This window comes from Pan troglodytes, chromosome 9 (assembly GCF_028858775.2).
Source record: "Pan troglodytes isolate AG18354 chromosome 9, NHGRI_mPanTro3-v2.0_pri, whole genome shotgun sequence".
Taxonomy (NCBI): Eukaryota; Metazoa; Chordata; class Mammalia; order Primates; family Hominidae; genus Pan; species Pan troglodytes.
Genome location: NC_072407.2, coordinates 7,884,746 through 7,908,009, shown reverse-complemented (window position 1 = coordinate 7,908,009; position 23,264 = coordinate 7,884,746). Strand labels below are relative to the sequence as shown.

The 23,264-nt window shown below is 41.8% G+C and overlaps 1 protein-coding gene across 20 annotated transcripts in view; it reads left to right on the top strand.

The window, feature by feature from the left end:
* NUP98 (nucleoporin 98 and 96 precursor) overlaps positions 1 to 23,264 on the top strand; it is a 121,851-nt gene that overhangs the window by 27,913 nt on the left and 70,674 nt on the right. For 8 of the 20 annotated variants that reach the window (XM_054661915.2, XM_016920222.4, XM_001158156.6 and 5 more), the window contains 4 exons: positions 1,312 to 1,475; positions 7,022 to 7,159; positions 9,437 to 9,524; positions 16,659 to 16,751. In XM_054661915.2, coding sequence (XP_054517890.2) covers positions 1,312 to 1,475; positions 7,022 to 7,159; positions 9,437 to 9,524; positions 16,659 to 16,751 — 483 coding nt within the window. Of the gene's footprint in view, positions 1 to 1,311; positions 1,476 to 7,021; positions 7,160 to 9,436; positions 9,576 to 16,658; positions 16,752 to 23,264 lie in introns of all 20 variants that reach the window. The other 12 variants (XM_009459755.5, XM_016920221.4, XM_054661914.2 and 9 more) reach the window with 2 other exon arrangements.

Sequence of the window (23,264 nt, the reverse complement as noted above, 5' to 3'; positions counted from 1 at the left end):
TTTTTTTTTTTTTTGAGATGGAGTTTCGCTCTGTCACCCAGGCTGGAGTGCAGTGGTGTGATCTCGGCTCACTGCATCCTCCACCTCCTGGGTTCAAGCAATTCTCTGCCTCAGCTTCTGAAGTAGCTGGGATTACAGATGCCCACCACCATGCCTGGCTGATTTTTTTGTGTTTTTAGTACAGATGGGGTTTTACCATCTTGGCCAGGCTGATCTGAACTCCAGACCTCATGATCCACCCGCCTCGGCCTCTCAAAGTGCTGGGATTACAGGCATGAGCCACCATGGCTGGCCGTCCAGCCCTAATTTTTAGCAGGGACGGGATTTCACCATATTGGCCATGCTGGTCTCGAACTCCTGATCTCAGGTGATCACCCGTCTCAGCCTCCCAGTGTGAACCACCATGTCCAGCCTAACGTACTTTTCAATCTTGATATTCCATGATTTAGTTTAGTATGCTTTTTTTTTTTTTTTTTTTTGAGACAGAATCCCACTTTGTTGACCAGGCTGGAGTGCAGTGGAGCAATCATAGCTCACTGCAGCCTTGAACTCTTGGGCCCAAGTAGTATTCCCACCATTCTGCCTGGCTAATGTTTCATAATTTTTTCTGTTTTTTGGTGGGGGTTGGAGGACACTGTCTAGCTCTGTCACCCAGGCTGTCGTGCAGTGGCTCCATCACAGCTCCCCGCAGCCTCAAACTCCCAGGCTCAAGCCATATACCCACCTCAGTCTCCCAAGTAGCTAAGACCACAGGCAAGTGCCTTTAAGCCTGACTAATTTTTAAAATTTTTTTGTAGAGATGGGGTCCCATTGTGTTGCCTAGGCTGTTCAGGAACTCCTGTCCTCAAGTGATCCTCCTGCCTTGGCCTCCCAAAATGTTGTTATTACAGATGTGAGCCACTGTGCCTGGCCCATATTCATTATTGAATATTACATATCAGACTGTGGGCTGGATATATTCATGTAAAGAAGAAGCCTTTGTTCTCATTAACCTAGACTAGCAAGGTTAAAATACACATGCTGACTTCTAGTGTATTATCTTGTAAAACAGAAGGAAGCTGTGGACTTACAAGGGAAGATCATTTAGCCTAGTTAAGCTTCTTGGGGTAAGGATGTTATTACAGAAGTTAAAGTTTAAATCTAGAGTTAAGTGAAGGATGGAAAACGAAAAGATTATCAAGTAGTGAATGAAGGGTAGTAGATAACATAAAGACTATTACAACAACTGGATAATGGAAGGTTTTGTATTTTTGGGTGTTTACATTTTTTTTATTATTTCTTTTTTCTTTTTTTTTTTCTTTTTCCTAAAAGGTACAACTGGATTTGGAACAAATCCAGGTGGTCTCTTTGGCCAACAGAATCAGCAGACTACCAGCCTCTTCAGCAAACCATTTGGCCAGGCTACAACCACCCAGAACACTGGCTTTTCCTTTGGTAATACCAGCACCATAGGGCAGCCAAGCACCAACACCATGGTAAGGAAACAGACCCTTACTTACCTCCATGTCTTATTTGTAGAGTTAAGTAATGAGGATTCTAATCATGTCAAACTAGCAAATTCTGCCTGTACTGCAAATCTTAAGAGTTGAGGGTATTTAATGAAGGGAAGAGAACAAAGTTTTTTTTTTTTTTTTGAGATGGAGTCTCGCTCTGTCACCCAGGCTGTAGTGCAGTGGCCCAGTCTCAGCTCACTGCAAGCTCCGCCTCCCAGGTTCATGCCATTCTCCTGCCTCAGCCTCCCGAGTAGCTGGGACTACAGGTGTCCACCACCATGTCCAGCTAATTTTTTGTGTTTTTAGTACAGATGGGGTTTCACCGTGTTTGCCAGGATGGTCTCGATCTCCTGACCTCGTGATCCGCCCACCTCGGCCTCCCAGAGTGCTGGGATTATAGGCATGAGCCACCGTGCCCGGCCGAGAACAAAGTCTTAGAATAATTAAGACCTAGATTCTAGCCTGGGCTCTACTCTTTACTTGTTGAGATGCTATTGAGGCGATCACTTATCCTTTCTGAAAGTATTTTTCTCATTACTAAGTAGGAACTGCTTAGTGGGCTGGACTTGGCCCTCTTAAAGCTATACCTTGGAAAATTGACTACAGCCATTCTATAGGGTATAGGAGAAAATACTTATTCATTACTGACTATATTTCAGAATATAGCCAACAACAGGAACTAAGGGAACGTTCAGCTAGTTCCCTTGGGAATCATACAAATAAGTTTTTTTTTTTTTTTTTTTTTTAAAGGGAGACCTACGACTTAGAGCCATACTGTGTCCAAAGAAAAGGTCCTCATGGTCATTACTAGTTTATTTCTAGGGACATTTTTTAGGGAAGTATGAAATTAAAGAAGGAAGTGATGTATGAGTAATTGATCAGGACTTGGAATTTACCTCGTCTTAAAATTAGAGATACTTTTACTGATTAAAAAACAAGTATGGGCTGGGCACAGTAGCTTATGCCTGTAATCCCAGCACTTTGGGAGGCCGAGGTGGGCAGATCACTTGAGATCAGGAGTTTGAGACTAGCCTGGCCAACATGGTGAAACCCCGTCTCTGCTAAAAATACAAAACTTAGCCAAGCACAGAGGTTGGTGCCTGTAATCCTGACTACTTGGGAGGCTGAGGCACAAGAATAGCTTGAACCCAGGGGGAGGCAGAGGTTGCAGTGAGCTGAGATTGCTCCATGGCACTCCAACCTGGGCGACGAAGCGAGACTTCATCCCAAAAAAAATTTAAAAAAAAGTATGCTTGTACCCCCAAGTCTTCAAAATACTAGATGACTGATTTCAGTAACATATGAAAAGGATCAGCCGGGCGTGCTGGCTCCTGCCTGTAATCCCAGCACTTTGGGAGGCTGAGGTGGGCGGATCATGAGGTCAGGAGTTCGAGACCAGCCTGGCAAACATGGTGAAACCCCGTCTCTACCAAAAATACAAAAATTAGCTGGGCTGGGTGGCGGGTGACTAATCCAAGCTACGCAGGAGGCTGAGGCAGGAGAATTGCTTAAACCCAGTAGGCAGAAGTTGCGGTGAGCCGAGATTTTGCCACTGTACTCCAGCCTAGGTGACAGAGCGGGACTCTGTCTCAAAACAAACAAACAAAAAAGGATCATAATCCATGACTAAGTGGGATTTATCCGAGGAAGGTTGGTTCAACATATGATGATTAATCATTGTAATACACTGTGGTAATATAATTTAAACAACAGAAAACCACATGATCACCTTTGTAAATACAGAAAAAACATTTGACACTTTTTCATGATAAAAACACTGAAGAAAGAATAAGAAGGAACCCGGTATAGCTAAAACAATCTTGAAAAACAACAAGTTGGAGAACCCTCAGGCTTCTCTCTCTTCTTTTTTTTTTTCTTTTTTTTTGAGACGGAGTTTCACTGTTGTTGCCCAGGCTGGAGTGCAATGGCACGATCTCAGCTCACTGCAGCCTCTGCCTCCTGGGTTCAAGGGATTCTCCGGCGTTAGCCTCCCACATAGCTGGGATTGCAGGCATGCACCACCATACCCAGCTAATTTTGTATTTTTAGTAGAGCCGGGGTTTCACTATGTTGGTCAGGCTGGTCTCAAACTCCTGACCTCAGGTGATCCACCCGCCTCTGCCTCACAAAGTGCTGGGTTTACAGGCATGAGCCACTGCGCCTGGCCTTCATGTTTCTCAATTTTATTTTATTAATTTTTTTGAGCCAAGCCTCGCTGCAGTCACCCAGGCTGGAGTGCAGTGGCATGATCTCAGTTCACTGTGTCCTCCGCCTCCTGGGCTAAGCGATCCTCTCACCTCACCTCCCAAGTAGCTGGGACTACAGGCGTGCACCACCATGTCCAGCTAATTTTTGTAGTTTTTGTAGAGATGGGTTTTCATCGAGTTATCCAGGCTGGTCTCGAGCTTCTGGGCTCAAACAATCTGCTCTCCTTGGACTCCCAAAGTGCTGAGATTACAGGTGTGAGCAGCTGTACCTGGCTTTACTTCTCAATTTTAAAACTTACTATAAAGCAATAGTAATTGTGTTACTGGCACAAGGAGAGACATAGACCAATTGAATAGAAGTAAGAGTCCAGAAATAAACCCTCACATTTGTAGACAATTGATTTTCAACAAGGATACCAAAACAATTCAGTGAGGAAAGAATAGTCTTTTCAACATATGGTGCTGGGACAACTGATTATTCACATGCAAAATAATGAGGTTGGACTCTTCACAGCATTTTTTAACTGCAAAAGTTAAAATTGATCAATTTTTTTTTTTTTTTTTGAGACAGAGTCTTGTTCTATTGCCCAGACGAGAGTGCAGTGGCAAGATCTTGGCTCACTGCAACCTCTGCCTCCTGGGTTCAAGTGATTCTCCTGCCTTGGTCTCCTGAGTAACTGGGATTACAGGTGTGCGCCACCGTGCCCGGCTAATTTTTTTATATTTTAGTGGAGACAGGGTTTCACCATGTTAGGCAGGCTGATCTTGAACACCTGACCTCAAATGATCCGACTGCCTCAGCCTCTCAAAGTGCTGGGATTACAGGTGTGAGCCACTATGCCTGGCCACAAATTGATCAGATTTCTAAGTGCAAGAGCTAAAATTATAAAACTGTTAGAAGAAACCTAGTTAGACAGTAATATCTTAGATAGGACAGCAAAAGCAGAAAAAGAAAAAATAGATAAATTGGGCTTTTTCAAAATTAAAACCTTTTAGCCAGGCCTTTTAGTACATGCTTCTCATCCCAGCTACTCAGGAGGCTGAGGTCGGGGAATCATTGAGGTCATGAGTTAGAAGCTGCGGTGCACTATGATCGTGGCTATGAATAGGCCACTGCACTCTAGCCTGAGCGACGTAATGAGACCCTATCTCTAAACAAAAAAAGATGGCAGAAAGACATTTATATATCAAAGGGATATCATCAAAGTGAAAAGACCTGTAAGTGGAAGAAAATACTTGAAAATCATACATGTGATGTAGGACTTGTATCCAGGATGTATAAATAACTCTTATAATTCAGTAGTAAGACAATAACTCATTTAAAAAGGGCCAAGGATTTGAATTGACATTTCTCCAGAGAAGATATGTAAGTGGTGTGATAATATGCTTAACATCATAAGTCATCAGGGAAAGGCAAATGAAAACCAAAATGAGATAACCACTTTATACCTATTTGAAAGATACAATAAAAAAAGACTAACAGGCTGGGCGCGGTGGCTCACGCCTTTAATCCCAGCACTTTGGGAAGCCGAGGCAGGCAGATCACGAGGTCAGGAGTTCGAGATTAGCCTGGACAACATGGTGAAACCCCGTCTCTACTAAAAATACAAAAAATTAGCCGGGCATGGTGGTGCCCACCTGTAGTTCCAGCTACTCGGGGGGCTGAGGCAGGAGAATCTCTTGAACCCAGGAGGCGGAGGTTGTGGTGAGCCGAGATTGTGCTACTGCACTCCAGCCTGGGTGACAGTGTGAGACTCAACAAAAACAACAAAAAAATACAGTAGTAAGTATTGAACCTGGAGAAGTTGGAACCCTCATACATTGCTGGTACAGCCCCTTTAGAAAACAGTTTGGTGGTTCCTCAAAATGTTAAACAGAGTTACGATATGACCCAGCAATTGCACATCTTGGGATTTACCGAAGAAAAATAAGACATAGACTTGTACAAAAGTGAACATAACAGCATTATTCATAATGACTAAAATGTAGAAATAACCTAAAGATCTATTAACAATGAATGGGTAACCAATTGTGGTATATGCATACAATGGAATATTGTTCAACCATAAATTGGAATGAAGTACTAATATATGCTACAACACAGATGAACCTTGAAAATGTGCTAACTGAAAGAAGCCCGTCACAAAAGACCACATTTTTTATGACTCCATTCACATTAAATGTTCAGAATAAAAAAAAAATCCATAGAAAAAGATGAATGGTTCCCTAGGGATGGGGAGTAATCACTGATGGGTCTGGGATTTCTTTGGGGGGTGTAAGAATTTAGACAGTAGGGATGGTTGCAGAACATCACGGAATAGTCCACTGTAAATGAGTGAATTTTATGATGTTTGAATTGTGTCTCAATAAAACTTTAAAAAGTGAATTCCCTATTCAGCAAGTCTATTAGCACAATATTTTTCCTTTATTAATGCATAAGTAAAATACATTGTTAAACATAGGATGATGCAGACTGCTCATTGGAAATGAGTATAGTTTCTCATTTAGAATTAAGGCTTTTGGCTGGGTGCAGTGGCTCACGCCAGCATTTTGGGAGGCTGAGGCGGGTGGATCCCCTGAGGTCAGGAGTTCGTGACCAGCCTGGGCACATTGTGAAACCCCATCTCTACTAAAAATGCAAAAATTAGCCAGGCCTGGTGGCGTGCCCTTGTAGTCCCAGCTACTTGGGAGGCTGAGACGAGAGAATCACTTGAACAGAGGCTGCAGTGAGCCAAGATTGTGCCACTGTACTTCAGCCTGGGCAACAGAACGAAACTCCGTATCAAAAAAAGGAATTAAGGCTCTTTAACATAACACTCGTACCTCGGTCCGTGTTGATTTATTTTCGCTGATTATTTTTGGTTACTTGATTCTAAGTTCACTCCCCAGCTTGATACTGATTAGTTCTTTTCACCTAAATCGTTGAAAATGAAGGACCCAGACATACTATTTTGCTTTTCAGTGTTGCAACCCTGACATCTCTTAGAGCACAAGAGTTAAAGTCTTATTATTTAATAGACGCCTAAGACCTTGGAGTTCATCATCCTGGGAAGAACAGGGGCTTAAATATAGGTTTGAACTTCTGGTCCTACCACTCAGGAGCTGTGGCACCTTGGGCAAGTTTTAAAATGCTCTGAGCTTTTTGAAAAATATACTCCCTGCTTTTCAAGGTTGTTTTGAAGGAAATAATCTATATAAGTTATTTAGCCTAATATCTGTCATATAAGCTTGAAAAAATGGTAACTTTTTTTTTTATTACTCTGAGATTCGTTACGGAAACTATTACAGGATATCTTTTAATCTATATAAACTTCTTTGCAGGGATTATTTGGAGTAACCCAAGCCTCACAGCCTGGAGGTCTTTTTGGGACAGCTACAAACACCAGCACTGGGACAGCATTTGGAACAGGAACAGGTCTCTTTGGGCAGACCAATACTGGATTTGGTGCTGTTGGTTCGGTAGGTTTCTGCAGTTGACTGTAATTTGAAGATGTGTGTAAATTTGTTAAAAGGAATTTTCTTCTAAGGATTTGACTGTCTTGCAAGTATTTTTATTGGGTGTATTATTACACCAGCCTAATATGATTTGATTCTGAGAACAAAAAATTATTTGATATAAAATGAAATTTCAGGTTAACTTCAGGTTTGTTTTCAATTAGTAAATTCTTTCCCTTTTAAAATTTCTTTGCCTCAGTGCTTATGTGCATCATACTTCTGATAGCATTGGTTTAATTGTTGAGTCTAAATTGAAATTCTTTTGCTTTATTTGAATCAGATAATTTTTAACTCCTAGTTCTTCCCTCTTTTGTACGTGATAAATTGGTATGATGTTTGGGAATGAAATGTTTTTGGGGTTGATCAAATTGTTGAAATTGTTGAGGTACTCATGGAAGAAACTTTGAACTTGCTATTGTGAGTAGGTTAAAAAAATTTAAAAAGAGCCAGGCGCGGTGGCTCACGCCTGTAATCCCAGCACTTTGGGAGGCCGAGGTGGGTGGATCACCTGAGGTCAGGAATTTGAGACCAATCTGGCCAGCATGGTGAAACCCCGTCTCTCCTAAAAATACAAAAAAAAAAAAAAAAACACTAGCTGGGTGTGGTGGTGGGTGCCTGTAATACCAGCTACTTGAGATGGTGAGGCAAGAGAATCACTTGAACCCAGGAAGTGGAGGTTGCAGTGACCCGAGATCGCGCTATTGCCCTCTAGCCTGGGCAACAAGAGCAAAACTCTGTCTTAAAAAATAAAAAAGGAACACAAAGTCCCTAAAACATATGGTCCTGTTTTCATGGAGATTGAAATTTCTCTTTTCTTTTTTTAAACTTTGGACAGATAATTGAGGTAAGAAATTGAGAAAATTATATAATGCTTCAAGACATTCTAGTACTTTTGTTGTTGTTGTTGTTGTTGTTGTTGTTTTTGAAACCGAGTCTCGTTCTGTTGTCCAGGCTGTACTGCAGTGGCATGATCTCGGCTCACTGCAACCTCTCCCTCCCAGGCTCAAGCGATTCTCGTGCCTCAGCCTCCCAGGTAGCTGGGATTACAGGCGTGTGACACCATGCCAGGCTTTTGTTTTGTTTTTTGTTTTGTTTTGTTTTGTTTTTTTGAGACGGAGTCTCGCTCTGTTGCCCAGGCTGGAGTACAGTGGCGTGCGATCTCGGCTCACTGCAACCTCTGCCTCCCGGGTTCAAGCAGTTCTCTGCCTCAGCCTCCCGAGTAGCTGGGATTACAGGCGCCCGCCACCGCGCCCAGCTGATTTTTGTATTTTTAGTAGAGAATGGGGTTTCACCATGGTGGCCAGGCTGGTCTCGAACTCCTGACCTCGTGATCCACCTGCCTTGGACTCCGAAAGTGCTGGGATTACAGACGTGAGCCACCACTCCTGGCCTTAACTTTTGTATTTTTTAGTAGAGGTGGGATTTTGCCATGTTGGCCAGGCTGGTAACTCCTGGCCTCAAGGATCCTTCCGCCTTGGCCTTTCAGAGTGCTGGGATTACAGGCGTGAGCTACTGTGCCCGGCTTCTAGTACTTTCTAGTGACAGATTTATTGATGTTTAGTCCACATGCCATACAATTTGTCTCTTTAAAGTGTATAGCTAGGTGATTTTTAGTATATCAACAAAGTGTGCAACTATCACCATATTTAATTTTAGAACATACTCATTATGCCAAAAAGAAATGCCATAGTCATTGGCAGTCACTCCTGATTTTCCTGTAATCATCTTAAGCCTACTTTCTCTCTATGGATTTGACTATTTTGAACACTTCATGTAAGTGGAATCATAATATGTGGTCTTTTGTGATTGATGTCTTTCACTTAGCATAGCGTTTTCAAGGAACATCCATGTAGCATGTTCAAAGTTTTTCTTGTAGTGATTTCTTCTGGCAAAGCAAGTATTTGCTACATTCCTCTTAACAGGTAAAAAGATATTTGATGGCCTTGTTATTTTTTTCTTTGCCTCACTGAAATCTGGTTTCATTGGATTCATTGTGTTTCAGTGGTAATCCTTAGGGGTTACCATTAACTTTTCAGGCCAGAAGCATTCCGTGTTTATAAAGTTAATCTTGCTCAGATTATTTTTTGATAGCCTTTATTCATCTTTTTCCACCTTTTTTATGAATGTTAGGGCATCTTTCTCCCACCCCATACCCAATCCAGTATACCTGAGGTAACCTGTATTTAGTTTGGTGTGTGTCTTAATATTATTTTAAATTTTCCTGTATTCTATTCTTTTTAGACCCTGTTTGGCAATAACAAGCTTACTACATTTGGAAGCAGCACAACCAGTGCACCTTCATTTGGTACAACCAGTGGCGGGCTCTTTGGTAACAAACCAACCCTGACTTTAGGAACCAATACAAACACTTCTAATTTTGGTACATATAAAAAGCAGGTTTGGCTCTCTTAAAGTTACACTGACTATACCACACGTTATTCTCCTGATTCGTATGATTGGAAATATTTAAAAGTTCTCAGGTAAGCGGTAGCTTGATGTGAAGTACCAGAGGGAAAGGTTTAAAGTCCTGGATATGGCTTGAGATAATTAGTAGGCATGTAAATTGCCTTTCATTTACTTTGGATTACTTCAGCAATAGCTGAGAAACCATAAAGGAAACACATTTGGTTAAGTAACACATTGTATGAGGCCAGGTTTCAAACCTGTGGTAGCATACAGGAGATAATTGGTTATTCTTATTTTTGTCGTTGTTGGTTTGTTGTGTTGTTTTGTTTTTGTTTTTTTTTTTTTTGGTGGAGAACAGGGTCTTTATATCGCCTTAGCCTCCCAAAGTGCTGAGATTACAGGTGTGAGCCATTGCACCTGGCCTGGTTATTCTTAGTGAAAGTCGAAATGTGCCAGGCATCATGGTGAGCACCTGTAGTCCCAGCCATTATGGAGGCTGAGTCAGGACTATCACTTAGGAGTTCAAGGCTGCAGTGTGCTATGATCACACTTGTGAATTGCCACTGCATTCCAGCCTAGGCAACATAGTGAAAGTAGGTCTCTAAAAAAATAAAATAAAATAAGAAAAATAATAGAAGAAAGTTGAAACCTTTCTGATTTGGGGGATTATTCAGTAGTTTATTTTTTACGGTTTCAAAAATTTTGAATGCATGTTCATAGTATGCATATTCGTTGTTGAAAATCTGGAAAATACAGAAAAGATTGAACAATAATTTTCAAAACCTTAACCTACTGTCTCGGAGATACGCTGGAAAAATGTAAACCAGTTTTATGGAACATGATGATATTATTATTTTATTTATTTATTTATTTATTTATTTTTGAGGTGTAGTCTCTGTCACCCAGGCTGGAGTGCAGTGGCATGATCTCGATCTCGGCTCACTGCAAACTCTGCCTCCCGGGCTCAAGCGATTCTCCTGCCTCAGCCTCCCGAGTCGCTGGGAATACAGGCATGCACCACTGTGCCTGGCTAATTTTTGTGTTTTTAGTAGAGACAAGGTTTCACCATGTTGGCCAGGCTCGTCTTAAACTCCTGAGCTCAAATGATCTGCCTGCCTCGGCCTCCCAAAGTGCTGGGATTATAGGCATGAGCCACCACACCCAGTCAATATTTTCAATATATCTTATAACTACCTAATTATGTTTTCAAAATTCAGCATCTGTCAGATCAGATATGGGAAGTTTATTCTGTTTGTCGAGGGAAATAGTGGTTCAAATATTTCTTGAGGATTTTGTGTGCCAGATACATCACTAGGCACTGATAGATTCTTTTTAGGAGTTGAGTACAAAGACATGGTTATTTGGTGTAGGTCAGCAGTTAACAGTTTTTTAATGAGCTTTTGAACGATCCTGTACTGGAGAAAGAGATCATATTAAACATCTATTGGAAAATTAATATGTTTATCAACTACAGGAAGAAGGTAGATAGGTCATTGATAGGTACCAATTCCTAAATTGATGTGTTTGGTTTGATTTTTATAATCCCTTTTAGTCATTTTGCTCATTCACTGCCAGAAATGATTATAGTTCCTATAAACTCTGTTTGAAACAACCATTTTGAGGCAGTGGACTTGGTTACCATGGGTAAGATTCTTGGTGTCTGTCTCTCTCTGTCTCTGTCTCTCTGTCTCTCTCTGTCTCTCTCCCCTCCCTCCCAGGCTGGAGTGCAATGGCACAATCTTGGCTCACTGCAACCTCCACCTCCCTGGTTGGAGTGATTTTCCTGCCTCGGCCTCCTGAGTAGGTGGGATTACAGGCGCCTGCCACCATGCCCAGCTAATTTTTGTATTTAAAGTAGAGATGGGGTTTCACCGTGTTGGCGAGGCTGGTTTTGAACTCCTGACCTCAGGCGATCTGCCCTCCTCGGCCTCCCAAAGTGCTGGGATTACAGGCGTGAGCCACTGCACCCATCCCTACTTCTTTCTTTCCTATAAAATTAAAATGGAAAGATAGTTAAGGGTCAATTAGCGTTTCTCAACCTTTTCTATTATCACTTACCCTTCCCCATGGACCGTTTGTAGACTATTTTTTCATTTTTAAGTTGTACCTGCTGTAATGGGCCTGTTTTTTCTTTTTTCTTTTTTTTTTTTTTTTTTTGAGACGGAGTCTCGCTCTGTCTCCCAGGCGGGAGTGCAGTGGCCGGATATGGGCTCACTGCAAGCCCTGCCTCCTGGGTTCACGCCATTCTCCTGCCTCAGCCTCCCGAGTATCTGGGACTACGGGCACCCACCACCACCCCCGGCTAATTTTTTCTTTGTATTTTTAGTAGAGACGGGGTTTCACCGTGTTAGCCAGGATGGTCTCGATGTTGTGACCTCGTGGTCTGCCGGCATTGGCCTCCCAAAGTGCTGGGATTACAGGCGTGAGCCACCACGCCTGGCCTGTTTTTTCTTAATCATCATCTCCCTTCCCCTGAGATTTTCATACCACGCATATACTGTGTATCTGTTTATGTTGTGTGACTCTCTGGAGGGCCACAAACTATCATAATCTGTGATATTTTAGTCCGTCAAGAACCAATTTCCACTCCCTTTGAAAATGTGTGTGTTTAATAAAGCTCTTTTTTTTGTAGCATGCTTCATGTTCAAAATTAAATATTATTTCTTTTCTTTCTTTTTGAGACGGAGTTTCGCTCTTGTCACCCAGGCTGGAGTACAGTGGCGCGATTTCAGCTCACTGCAACCTCTGCCTCCTGGGTTCAAGCGATTGTTCTGCCTCAGCCTCCCAAGTAGCTGGGATTACAGGCATGCACCACCACGCCCAGCTAATTTTTGTATTTTTAGTAGAAACAGGGTTTTACCATGTTGGCCAGTCTAGTCTGGAACTCCTGACCTCAGGTGATCTGCCCACCTCGGTCTCCCAAAGTGCTGGGATTACAGGCGTGAACCACCACGCTCGGCTTTTTTGTTTTGTTTTGTTTTGTTTGTTTTTTGGGGAGACAGGATCTCTGTCTCCCAGGCTCGAGTGTAGTGGTGTGATCTCAGCTCACTGCAACCTCCGCCTCCTGGGCTCAAGTGATCCTCCCACCTCAGCCTCCTGAGTAGCTGGGACTACAGGCATGCACCACCACACCTGGCTAATTTTTGTGTTTTTGTAGAGACAGGGTTTGCCATGTCACCCAGGCTGGCCTCGAACTCCTGAGCTCAGGTGATCTGCCTGTCTTGGCTTCCCAAAGTGCTGGGATTACAGGCATGAGCCACTGCGCCCAGCCCGTTATTTTTATCTGAACACTATAAGGGTGTTTGTATAGGCTACACTTGATAAAATATATATATATGTGTGTATATATATATATATTTATACATATATATATATATATTTTTTTTTTGAGATGGAGTCTCGCTCTGTCGCCCGGGCTGGAGTGCAGCGGCACGATCTCGGTTTGCTGCAAGCTCCGTTTCCCGGGTTCACACCATTCTACTGCCTCGGCCTCCCAAGTAGCTGGGACTGTAGGCGCATGCTGCCACGTCTGGCTAATTTTTTTGTATTCTTAATAGAGACGAGGTTTCACCATGTTAGCCGGGATGGTCTCGATCTCCTGACCTCGTGATCCGCTCACCTCGGCCTCCCAAAAGGTTGGGATTACAGGCGTGAGCCACTGCGCCCAGCCGATAAAATTTTTTTTAAGATATATTTGATGTTATATGTGATGTATATTAAGATATATATGATGTCTCCCCAAAAAACAAAAACAAGCCGAGTGTGGTGATTCACGCCTGTAATCCCAGCACTTTGGGAGACCGAGGCTGGCAGATCACCTGAGGTCAGGAGTTCGAGACTAGACTGGCCAGCATGGTAAAACCCCATTTCTACTAAAAACACAAAAATTAGCTGGGCATGGTGGTGCATGCCTGTAATCCCAGCTACTCGGGAGGCTGAGGCAGAAGAATCACTTGAACCCAGGAGGCAGAAGTTGCAGTGATGGTTGCAGATTTCTGATTTACTTAGAGGTTTTTTTTTGGTGTGTGAATATATTTACAGTCATCTTCAGTGATATGAAAATGAAAGGTGTCATCTTTATCTGAGTTGTCTCACCAACTTGTGTGCCGAATTTGAATTGTCTTTTTAATTGTAATTTGTAAAATTGAATTTTACAAGTCGATAAACTTGTCAGTGAGAATCGGAGGAAATGTGTGGTATAAACAGTGTAAGTTGGGATTTATTTCCCTTCTGTGGGTTTGAGATAGTTCACGAGTGTCTTGTTTTCTGCTGCTTATGGGACTGTAAGATCCCTTTTGATTAAATTTTTATTCAAAAAGGAAAAGAATATCTCCAAGTACATTTTTTTGTGTTTTCATCAAGGAAAATTGATGATGCTTGAGTAGGCAGCACCCCATTTTTGTGGCATAGCTATTAGAAGAATTAAAGAAGAGATTCAGTGAATGTCTAAGTCAAATATATTGCGATTAAGTCAGGTTACTTGATTGGATTTTATTTCATGTATTTATTTTTTTCGAGATGGAGTCTCTCTCTGTCACCCAGGCTGGAGTGCAGTGGCGTGATTTTGGCTCACTGCAACCATCGCCTCCCAGGTTCAAGCAGCTCTCTGCCTCAGCCTCCCAAGTAGTTGGGATTATAGGCGCCTGCCACCACACCCGGCTAATTTTTGTATTTTTTGGTAGATACGGGGTTTCACCATCTTGGCCAGGCTGATCTTGAACTCCTGACCTTGTGATCCACCTGCCTTGGCCTCCCAAAGTGGCGGGATTACAGGCGTGAGCCACTGCGCCCGGCCTGCTTGCTTGAATTTTAAAATGACATGAAATACGATTGTTTTTAAACTTTTATATTCTTCAGCTTTCTTCTTGATTTTTTTCATTGAGATAATAATCCAAATACTGGCACGACAAAGTATAATATTAGTGATACTTTCATCTGTTCTAAAATAGTCTCTTTACTCTGTTTGTTATCTTTTTGGGCTACTTTTTCCTCCATGATTTTTTTTTTTTCTTTTGGAGACGGAGTCTTGCTCTGTTGCCCAGGCTGGAGTGCAGTGGTGTGATCTCAGCTCACTGTAACCCTCTGCCTCCTTGGTTCAAGCGATCTTCCTGCGTCAGCCTCCCAAATTGCTGGGATTACAAGCGTGCACCACCACAGCCAGCTAATTTTTTTTTTTTTTCGTGGTAGTAGAGAAGAGGTTTCACATGTTGGCAAGGCTAGTCTTAAATTCCTTTCCTCAAGTGATCCACCTGCCTCTGCCTCCCAATGTGTTGGGATTACAGGTGTGAGCCATCATGCCCAGTGCTTTATGACTTTTAAATGACTTCATATGTTTTACAAACAGGGTTTTCTGGCTAATGATTTCTTTTCTCTCATGAGAAATTAATGACATATTCATTAATTGTTTTGTTGATATTTATTTACAAAAAGAATAATGAAACTTTGTGGGCATAGATGAACAAAAGAAAAGTAATGGCAGCAGTACAGAATAGGATCTTTGTTTGATACCTACGGATTTTTTTTTTTTTTTTTTTTTTGAGATAGTGTCTTGCTATGTCGTCTAGGCTGGAGTGCAGTGGTGCGATCTCGACTTACTGCAGCCTCTGCCTCCTGGGTTTAAGCAATTCTCCTGCTTCAGCCTCCCAAGTAGTTGGGATTCTGGGTGTGCACCACCACACCCAGCTAATTTGTGTATTTTTAGTAGAGGTGGGGTTTCTCCATGTTGGCCAGACTGGTGTTGAACTTGTGACCTCCAGTGACCTGCCCACCTTGGCCTCCCAGAGTGCTGGGATTACAGTTGTGAGCCACCGTGCCTGGCTGATACCTGTGGATTTTAAAGGGAAATTATAGGATTTTGTTTAAATGGTGGGTCATAGTGAAGAAGACTTCTCACGTGTAATCAGCTACACGTTACTATCCCGGCTAGGTTCATCTATTCAAAATAAAAGCTACTGTGGAAAGTTTTGTAAGTAATTTTTTTCTTAGCAAGGACCTTTAGGTTCAGTTAAAGTGTCTTTGTTGATTGTTTTATTTTTATTTTATTGTATTGTATTTTTTTTGAAACAGAGTCTCACTCTATCCATGCTAGAGTGCAGTGGCACGATCTTGGCTCACTGCAACCCCCGTCTCCCGGGTTCAAGTGATACTCCTGCCTCAGCCTCCCAAGTAGCTGGGTTTATAGGCATGCACCATCATGCCCGGCTAATTTTGTATATTTTGTAGAGACAGAGTTTCACCATGTTCCCCAGGCTGTTCTCGAACTCTTGACCTCATGATCCGCCCACCTTGGCCTCCCAAAGTGTTGGGATTACAGGCGTAAGCCACCACACCTGGCCAGTTGTTTCATTTTTTTTAGTACAAGTTAGGGGGAATTAATTTCTCTTCTAAATAAACTTGAAACTTGCATTGAAAGCTTTGGGCCTTACAAAGGCAATGTTCCCAAAGCTCAAGTGTGTTCACTTTGCTTGAATATTGATATTATCCTATATTGAATTGATATTTCTTTATTTTATTTTATTTATTTATTTATTTTTATTTGTTTTCGAGGCAGAGTCCTGCTCTGTTGCCCAGTCTGGAGTGCAGTGGCGCAATCTAGGCTCACTGCAACCTTTGCTTCCTGGGTTGAAACGATTTTCCCACCTTAGCCTCCCGAGTAGCTGGGATTACAGGCATGCACCGTCATACCTGGCCTTTTTTTTTTTTTTTTTTTTGTATTTTTATAGAGACGGGGTTTCACCATCTTGGCCAGGCTTGTTTTGAACTCCTGACTTCAGGTGATCTGTCAGCCTCGGCCTCCCAAAGTGCTGGGATTACAGGCGTGAGCCACCGCGCGTGGCCTTTGAATTGATATTTCAAGGCTGAAATGTAATTAAGTAAATATGAAGACTTGTTTGCATATGTGAAATTTTTTTTTTAAGTTATCCTACAAGTTAGGAGTCCTAAATATTAACTGAAAGGTTCACAACTTAAAGTCAGACTGCTTTGTGTTAAACTCCCTTATAGAGGAAATTGAGAGTTATATTAAAAGTACAGTCCACTCATTCTTTTGTCTTCCTAGGTTTTGGCACAAATACCAGTGGGAATAGTATTTTTGGAAGTAAACCAGCACCGGGGACTCTTGGAACTGGGCTTGGTGCAGGATTTGGAACAGGTAAGAAACTGCTACCATTAGATCTAGGAAGTGACACAGCTTGACTTTCTAGTTTCTGGAACTTGAGAGATCTGTTTGATTATATTACTGGAATTAAGAAGTCTACCTTTTCGTTTTTCCAGTTGCGTTTATAAGACATTCCCAGCAGTTATGCTTTACCAGGCTTTAAAATATTGGCATGTTTGTGTTAGAAGCTGTATGCTCCCTTTTCTACAAAATATCCTCTGATAGTCCTGGTCTTTTTGGGATTTTTAGTATTTAATGTGAGAATTGTCATGAGGACATTAACTTTCAGTTTCCCCATGTTACTTTTGTAACAGGGATTTGAGACCTTAAACTGTTCATCAAAGTAAGCCCTAATAGAAAGGCAGAGCAATAAGAGCACATGCTGATGTAATTCTCCTTTGCAAGGAGAATTTCATTTAGTTCCATTGTCATCTAGACCAGTGTCACCCCTTTTCCCTGATTCCTACTGTTAACAACTGTTTTTCAGTGCCTTTGAAGATACTGACCCTTCTACCTGCCCAGCTGTTTTTAAACAGCTGGAGCGTGATGATGGTCATAAAATATATAAGTGTTTTAGCATGTACAGTAAAACTAGGTTGTTTAATTAAACATAGAGTTTTGCCTGCTTTTTCAATTCGTTTGACTGCAGGTGTGGTCATTTAGTTGCAAACCATTTCCATAGTCTGCTTCCACTGTCCAGTTAATCTGTTTTTTTTTTTTTTCCCCTTCTATCATCTGAGCATTCATCTGTCATTTCCTTCTTTTTTATTTATTTATTTATTTATTTTTTTTTTTTTTTATTTTGGAGATGGAGTCTCACTCTGTCGTTCAGGCTGGAGTGCAGTGGTGCAGTCTCAGCTCACTGCAATCTCCGCCTCCCAGGTTGAAGCAATTCTCCCTCAGCCTTCCTAGTAGCTGGGATTACAGGTGTGTATCACCATCCTTGGCTAATTATTGTATTTTTAGTACAGATGGGGTGTCACTATGTTGGTCAGGCTGGTCTTGAACTCCTGACCTCAGGTGATCCTCCCTCCTTGGCCTCCAAAGTGCTGGGATTACAGGTGTGAGCCACCGTGCCTGGCTGTCATTTCCTTCTTAATGGAACCTCATTTTGTACTATGATCTGCTTTTGTGGTTTTTATTTTTATTTTTTCCAATTTTCCTTTTTTTTTTTTGAGATGGAGTCTTGCTCCGTCCCCCAGGCTGGAGTGCAGTGGCATAATCTCGGCTCACTGCAACCTCCACTTCCCGAGTAGCTGGGACTACAGTCGCATGCCACCGTACCCAGCTAATTTTTGTATTTTTAGTAGAGACAGGGTTTCACCATGTTGGCCAGGCTGGTCTCGAACTCCTGACGTCGTGATCCTCCCACCTCAACCTCCCTAAGTGCTGGGATTACAGACATGAGCCACCGCGCCCAGCCTTCAGTCTTCTTTTTAAGATAAAAGGTGTTTTATTTTGAGACAGGTTCTTGCTCTGTTACCCAGGCTGGAGTGCATTGGCGTGATCACAGCTCACTGCAACCTCTACCTCCCAGGCTCAAACCATCCTCCCACCTCAGCCTCCCTAGTAACTGGGACAACAGGTGCAAGCCACCATGCTTGGCTAGTTTTTTAATATTTTGGAGAGATGAGGTCGGCCTGTTTTGCCCAGGCTGGTCTTGAACCCCTGGGCTGAAGCCATCCTCCTGCCTTGAGCTCTTAAAGTGCTGGGAATATAGGCATGAGTCAGTGCTCTCTGCTTAAGATAAAAGATGTAAGTGCTGGTAAAAAGTTTTTAACAATTCAGAAATTTCATGAAAAGTCCAGTCTTTTTCAGCTGTGAAATGATTAGGTTTGTTTGGCATGTATCTTGTCAGACCCGTTTCTGTGCATTTTTCGGACATGTTTACACACACACACGTCTGTACATACATGTCTTTTATATTTAGGGTTTAGGATTATATTCTTGTTTGTTTTTTGAGTCGGAGTTTTGCTCTTGTTACCCAGGCTGGAGTGCAATGGCACAATCTCGGCTCACCGCAGCCTCCGCCTCCTGGGTTCAAGCGATTCTCCTGCCTCAGCCTCCCGAGTAGCTGGGATTACTGGCATGTGCCCACATGCCCAGCTAATTTTGTATTTTTAGTAGAGACGGGGTTTCTCCATGTTGGTCAGGCTGGTCTCAAACCCCTGACCTCAGGTGATCTGCCCGCCTCGGCCTCCCAAAGTGCTGGGATTACAGGTGTGAGCCATCGTGCCCGGCCTGGGATTATATTTTTATATGGAAACTACACCCTGTATGAGTGACTTTTAAGCCAGAGACTGAGATGCATTAGTTGGTTATAATTAATATAGTTGCCTGCAATCAGCATTTGAAGAAAATGAAGTAGAATTAAAAATCAGTAGGCTGGGCCTAATGGGTTATGCTTCTAATCCCAGCACTTTGGGAGGCCTAGGCAGGAGGATTGCTTGACGTCAGGAGTTTAACATCATCTTGAGCAACATAGTAAGATGCTATCAAAAAAATAAAATAAAATAGATACGCATGGTGGCATGTGCCTGTAGTCCTAGCTACTCAAGCAGCTGAATGAGATGTGCTGTGGGAGGATCGCTTGAGCCTGGGAGGTAGATGCTGCACTGGGTTACGATAGTACCACTGCACTCCAGCCTGGGTAACAGAATGAGACGCTGTCCTAAAACAAAAAACAAAAAACAAAAAAAAAACATTTAAAATATTAAGGTTAGTATCCTTTTATGAAACTTTGTCTCAGTTGTGTTTGTGTTTATGTGTTTTGGATCTCAGTGTTTTTCATTGCATGTGCTGTAGTTGAAAATGTTTGAAAGCACTGTCTTACATAGTGTTCTGTGACTTGTGTTTTCATTTCACATAATACCAGTTTTTCTTTTGGTCAGTACATACATATCGATCTCATTTTGAAAAACCCTATTTAGAGCTTGATGAGGTGGCTCATGCCTGTAATGCCAGGTCTTTGGGAGGCTGAGGTGGGCGGATTACTTGGGCAATGTAGGGAGACCCTCTCTGTACTAAAAATGCAAAAAGTTAGCTGGGCTTGGTGGCATGTGCCTGTAGTCCGAGCTACTCGGGAGGCTGAGGTGGGAGAATCACCTGAGCTTTGGAAGTTGAGACTGCAGTGAGCGGTGATCATTCCACTGCACTCCAGAGAAAAGTCTCATTCCTAAAAAAAATTATTTAGTATTCCATTAAATACACACAATTTACACACATCATACATATACCATTATTTAACATTTCACCTATTGATGGACATTTATTTGATGATGTTGGCAAAACCCTCAGTGAACATTTTTTGTTACATAATTTTGCAGGTGTTAGTTTATTGTAGGATTGATACATCAAATTGGAATTGCAGTGTTGGAATATACGCATATTTCAGATTTTGGTTGAATTTGCTAATTTGCCTTTCAAAAATACCGGTTTGTGTTGCTCACATTATATACAATGCCCATTTTTCTGTATTTTCCATACTGGGCTTTTTTGTCTTTTCATACATGACAGTAGAAATTGGTACATTCCAGTTTGCACCTCACTGATTACTGGCAAAGGTGAATATCTTTGTTTTTTTTTTATTTGCCATTTAAGTCAGTTCTCTGTTCATAGTGTTGGATTATTGTTTCTTTTTTTCTGCACCAACCACTAACTTGAGATTCTTGTTAATTTATATTTTATTTATTTATTTATTTAGAGACCGAGTTTCTCTCTTTGCCAGGCTGGAGTACAATGGTGTGATCTCAGCTCATGGCAACCTCCACCTCCTGGGTTCAAGTGATTCTCCTGCCTCAGCCTCCCATGTAGCTGGGATTGCAGGCATGTGCCACTGCACCCGGCTAACTTTGTATTTTTTTAGTTAGAGATGGGGTTTCACCATGTTGGCCAGGCTGGTGTCGAACTCCTGACCTCAAGTGATCCACCAGCCTCGGCCTCCCAAAGTGCTGGGATTACAGGCGTGAGCCTCTGTGCCCGGCCTCTTAATTTATTTTTAAGGATTCTTTGTGTATTGGGGATATTAACTCTTTTTGGTTATATAATTGGTTTTTTTTTTTTTAATGAAAATTCCTCATTATACCCCAGAAAGCATTTCATTTGAGCTTTTCAACTTATCCAACTTCTACCACATAAATTTTGCAAGAAATAAAAACAAAAGCTCTCATTTTGTTGTACAGTGTGATCCCTAAACATATTCAGAATGTATCATCTGAAATCAAATGTTTTGTTCCAACCCTGTAGGAAAAAATAGCTTTGGTACGGGCAAATTAAGGAAGGCTTTTCTTTTCTTTTTTTCTTTTTTCTTTTTTTTTTTTTTTTTTTTGCTCAAATTCAAATTCAGGAAGGCTTTTCTTTTTTTTGTTTTTAATAATTTTTGTAATTTTAATAGAGATGGGGTTTCACCATGTTGGCCAGGCTGGTCTTGGACGACTGACCTCAGGTGATCCGCCTGCCTCAGCCTCCCGGCATAAGCCACTGCGCTGGGCCACAAGTTTTATTTTTTTCCAAGATGGACTCTTGCTCTGTTGCCCAGGCTGGAGTGTAGTGGTGTGATCTCGGCTCACTGCAACCTCTGCCTCCCAGGCTCAAGCAATTCTTGTGCCTCAACCTAATTTTTGTATTTTTAGTAGAAATGGGGTTTCACCATTTTGGCCAGGCTAGTCTGGAACTCCTGACCTCGTGATCCTCCTGCCTCGGCCTTCCAAAGTACTGGGATTACAGGCATGAGCCACTGCGCCCAGCCACAAGTTTTATTTTTATGTGATCAGAATTACTTTGGCTCCTGGATCTTGTAGGTTATGATTAGCAATGTCTTCCCCCATATTCCAAGACTCTATAACTCTTTTTCTGATGCTTTTGTCTCTCATTCCACAATAATGTAATATCCTAACATTTTATTTTAATATATTCTGTTTTTCTTCAACAGTTCTCTCTCACAGTAAACAAACTGCATTGTGTTGCTGTTGTATATTCCTTATACATGCCTCTCCTATAAACTAAAAGATGAATACAATCAATTAAGAATTTTACACCCCCAACCTTAGCAGCAGCATATCATGTAGGGAAATGAGAATTGTGAGTCAGCAAGCACACACACTGTTGCAATTCCCTGATGATCACATCTGCTGAAGCAGGCCCTTGGGTTTGGGAGGAACCTTTCCTGAGACTTGCATATAAACACCCACGTTCCTGAACTCTGCATTTCATGGTTTAACAGGTAGACTAGCACTATAGCTTCAGGCTGTATTTTTGGGAGGCAATAGCTAAGTGGGTGTTTCTCTGCGGCTTCTTATTTTCAGTGATGGTGATTCAAACTCAAGCCTCCTGTAATGTGGGTGTTTGGGTACTTAATGAGTAGTTGTTACACAAATATTAAATGTACAGATACGTAAGATATTTTTGTATGCTTCGATGTAAGAAACCAATCTTAGTATAAAAGGTTTTATACTGACCCTTGGCATGTGATTTTCTCCCGCCCCATGTGTTGAGACTAAGAAACATTCATTAACTCATGGACATAACAATTTCTTGTTTTATAGTGATAGCACTATAGCATCATTAGCACTATCAATTGCACACCACTGCCTTGGTTACTTAGTAATAATAATAAACCTTCGTTCTACAGGTTTTCCTTGAAGTAATGGCTACATATAGGAAGGTTGATTGTAATACTAAGAGAGATAGAAAAATCTTTCTGGTGCTAATAGATGCCTCAGATAAATTTAAATTCTAACAATTTTGGAATATCTCAAAAGGAAAATAACCATTTTCAATTTTTTCTTGATTTTCTTTGGAGTTTCTAAGGCCACTATTACCATTTTGCCCCCCATATAGCTTCTTTATAACTGCTACAGCTAATCATAAATATAGCACATTTTTCCTATCTTGACAAATTACCAGAACTTTATTGTATCACACAACATCACACTCAGAATGTCTCTCAAATTGTGGACCATTAGTTCTTTCATTAAACATAAAAAGCCATTTGTGCATAAAACAAGGCAGATCTGGATAAAAATACCTATTTTTCCATTGCAACAGTCAGTAGTCAAGTCATTTTATGATAATCCCTTTACAGACAACTCAAACCTCACAGTACTTTTTTTTTTTTTTTTTTTTGAGACGGAGTTTTGCTCTTCTTGCCCAGGCTGGAGTGCAATGGCATGATCTCGGCTCACTGCAACCTCCGCCTCCTGGGCTCAAGCGATTGTCCTGCTTCAGCCTTCCCGAGTAGCTGGGATTACAGGCATGTGCCACCACACCCAGCTAATTTTGTATTTTTAGTGGAGACAGGGTTTCTCCATGTTTGTCAGGCTGGTCTCGAACTTCTGACCTCAGGTGATCTGCCCTCCTCGGCTTCCCAAAGTGCTAGGATTACAGGCGTGAGCCACCGCGCCCAGCCCACAGTACCTTTTTTAAATTCTTCTGTGGGTAAACTGAAATACAGTACAGTGATTTTAGAATGATTCATGGGTCATCATCCAGGGATGCTGTAAAGGTGAG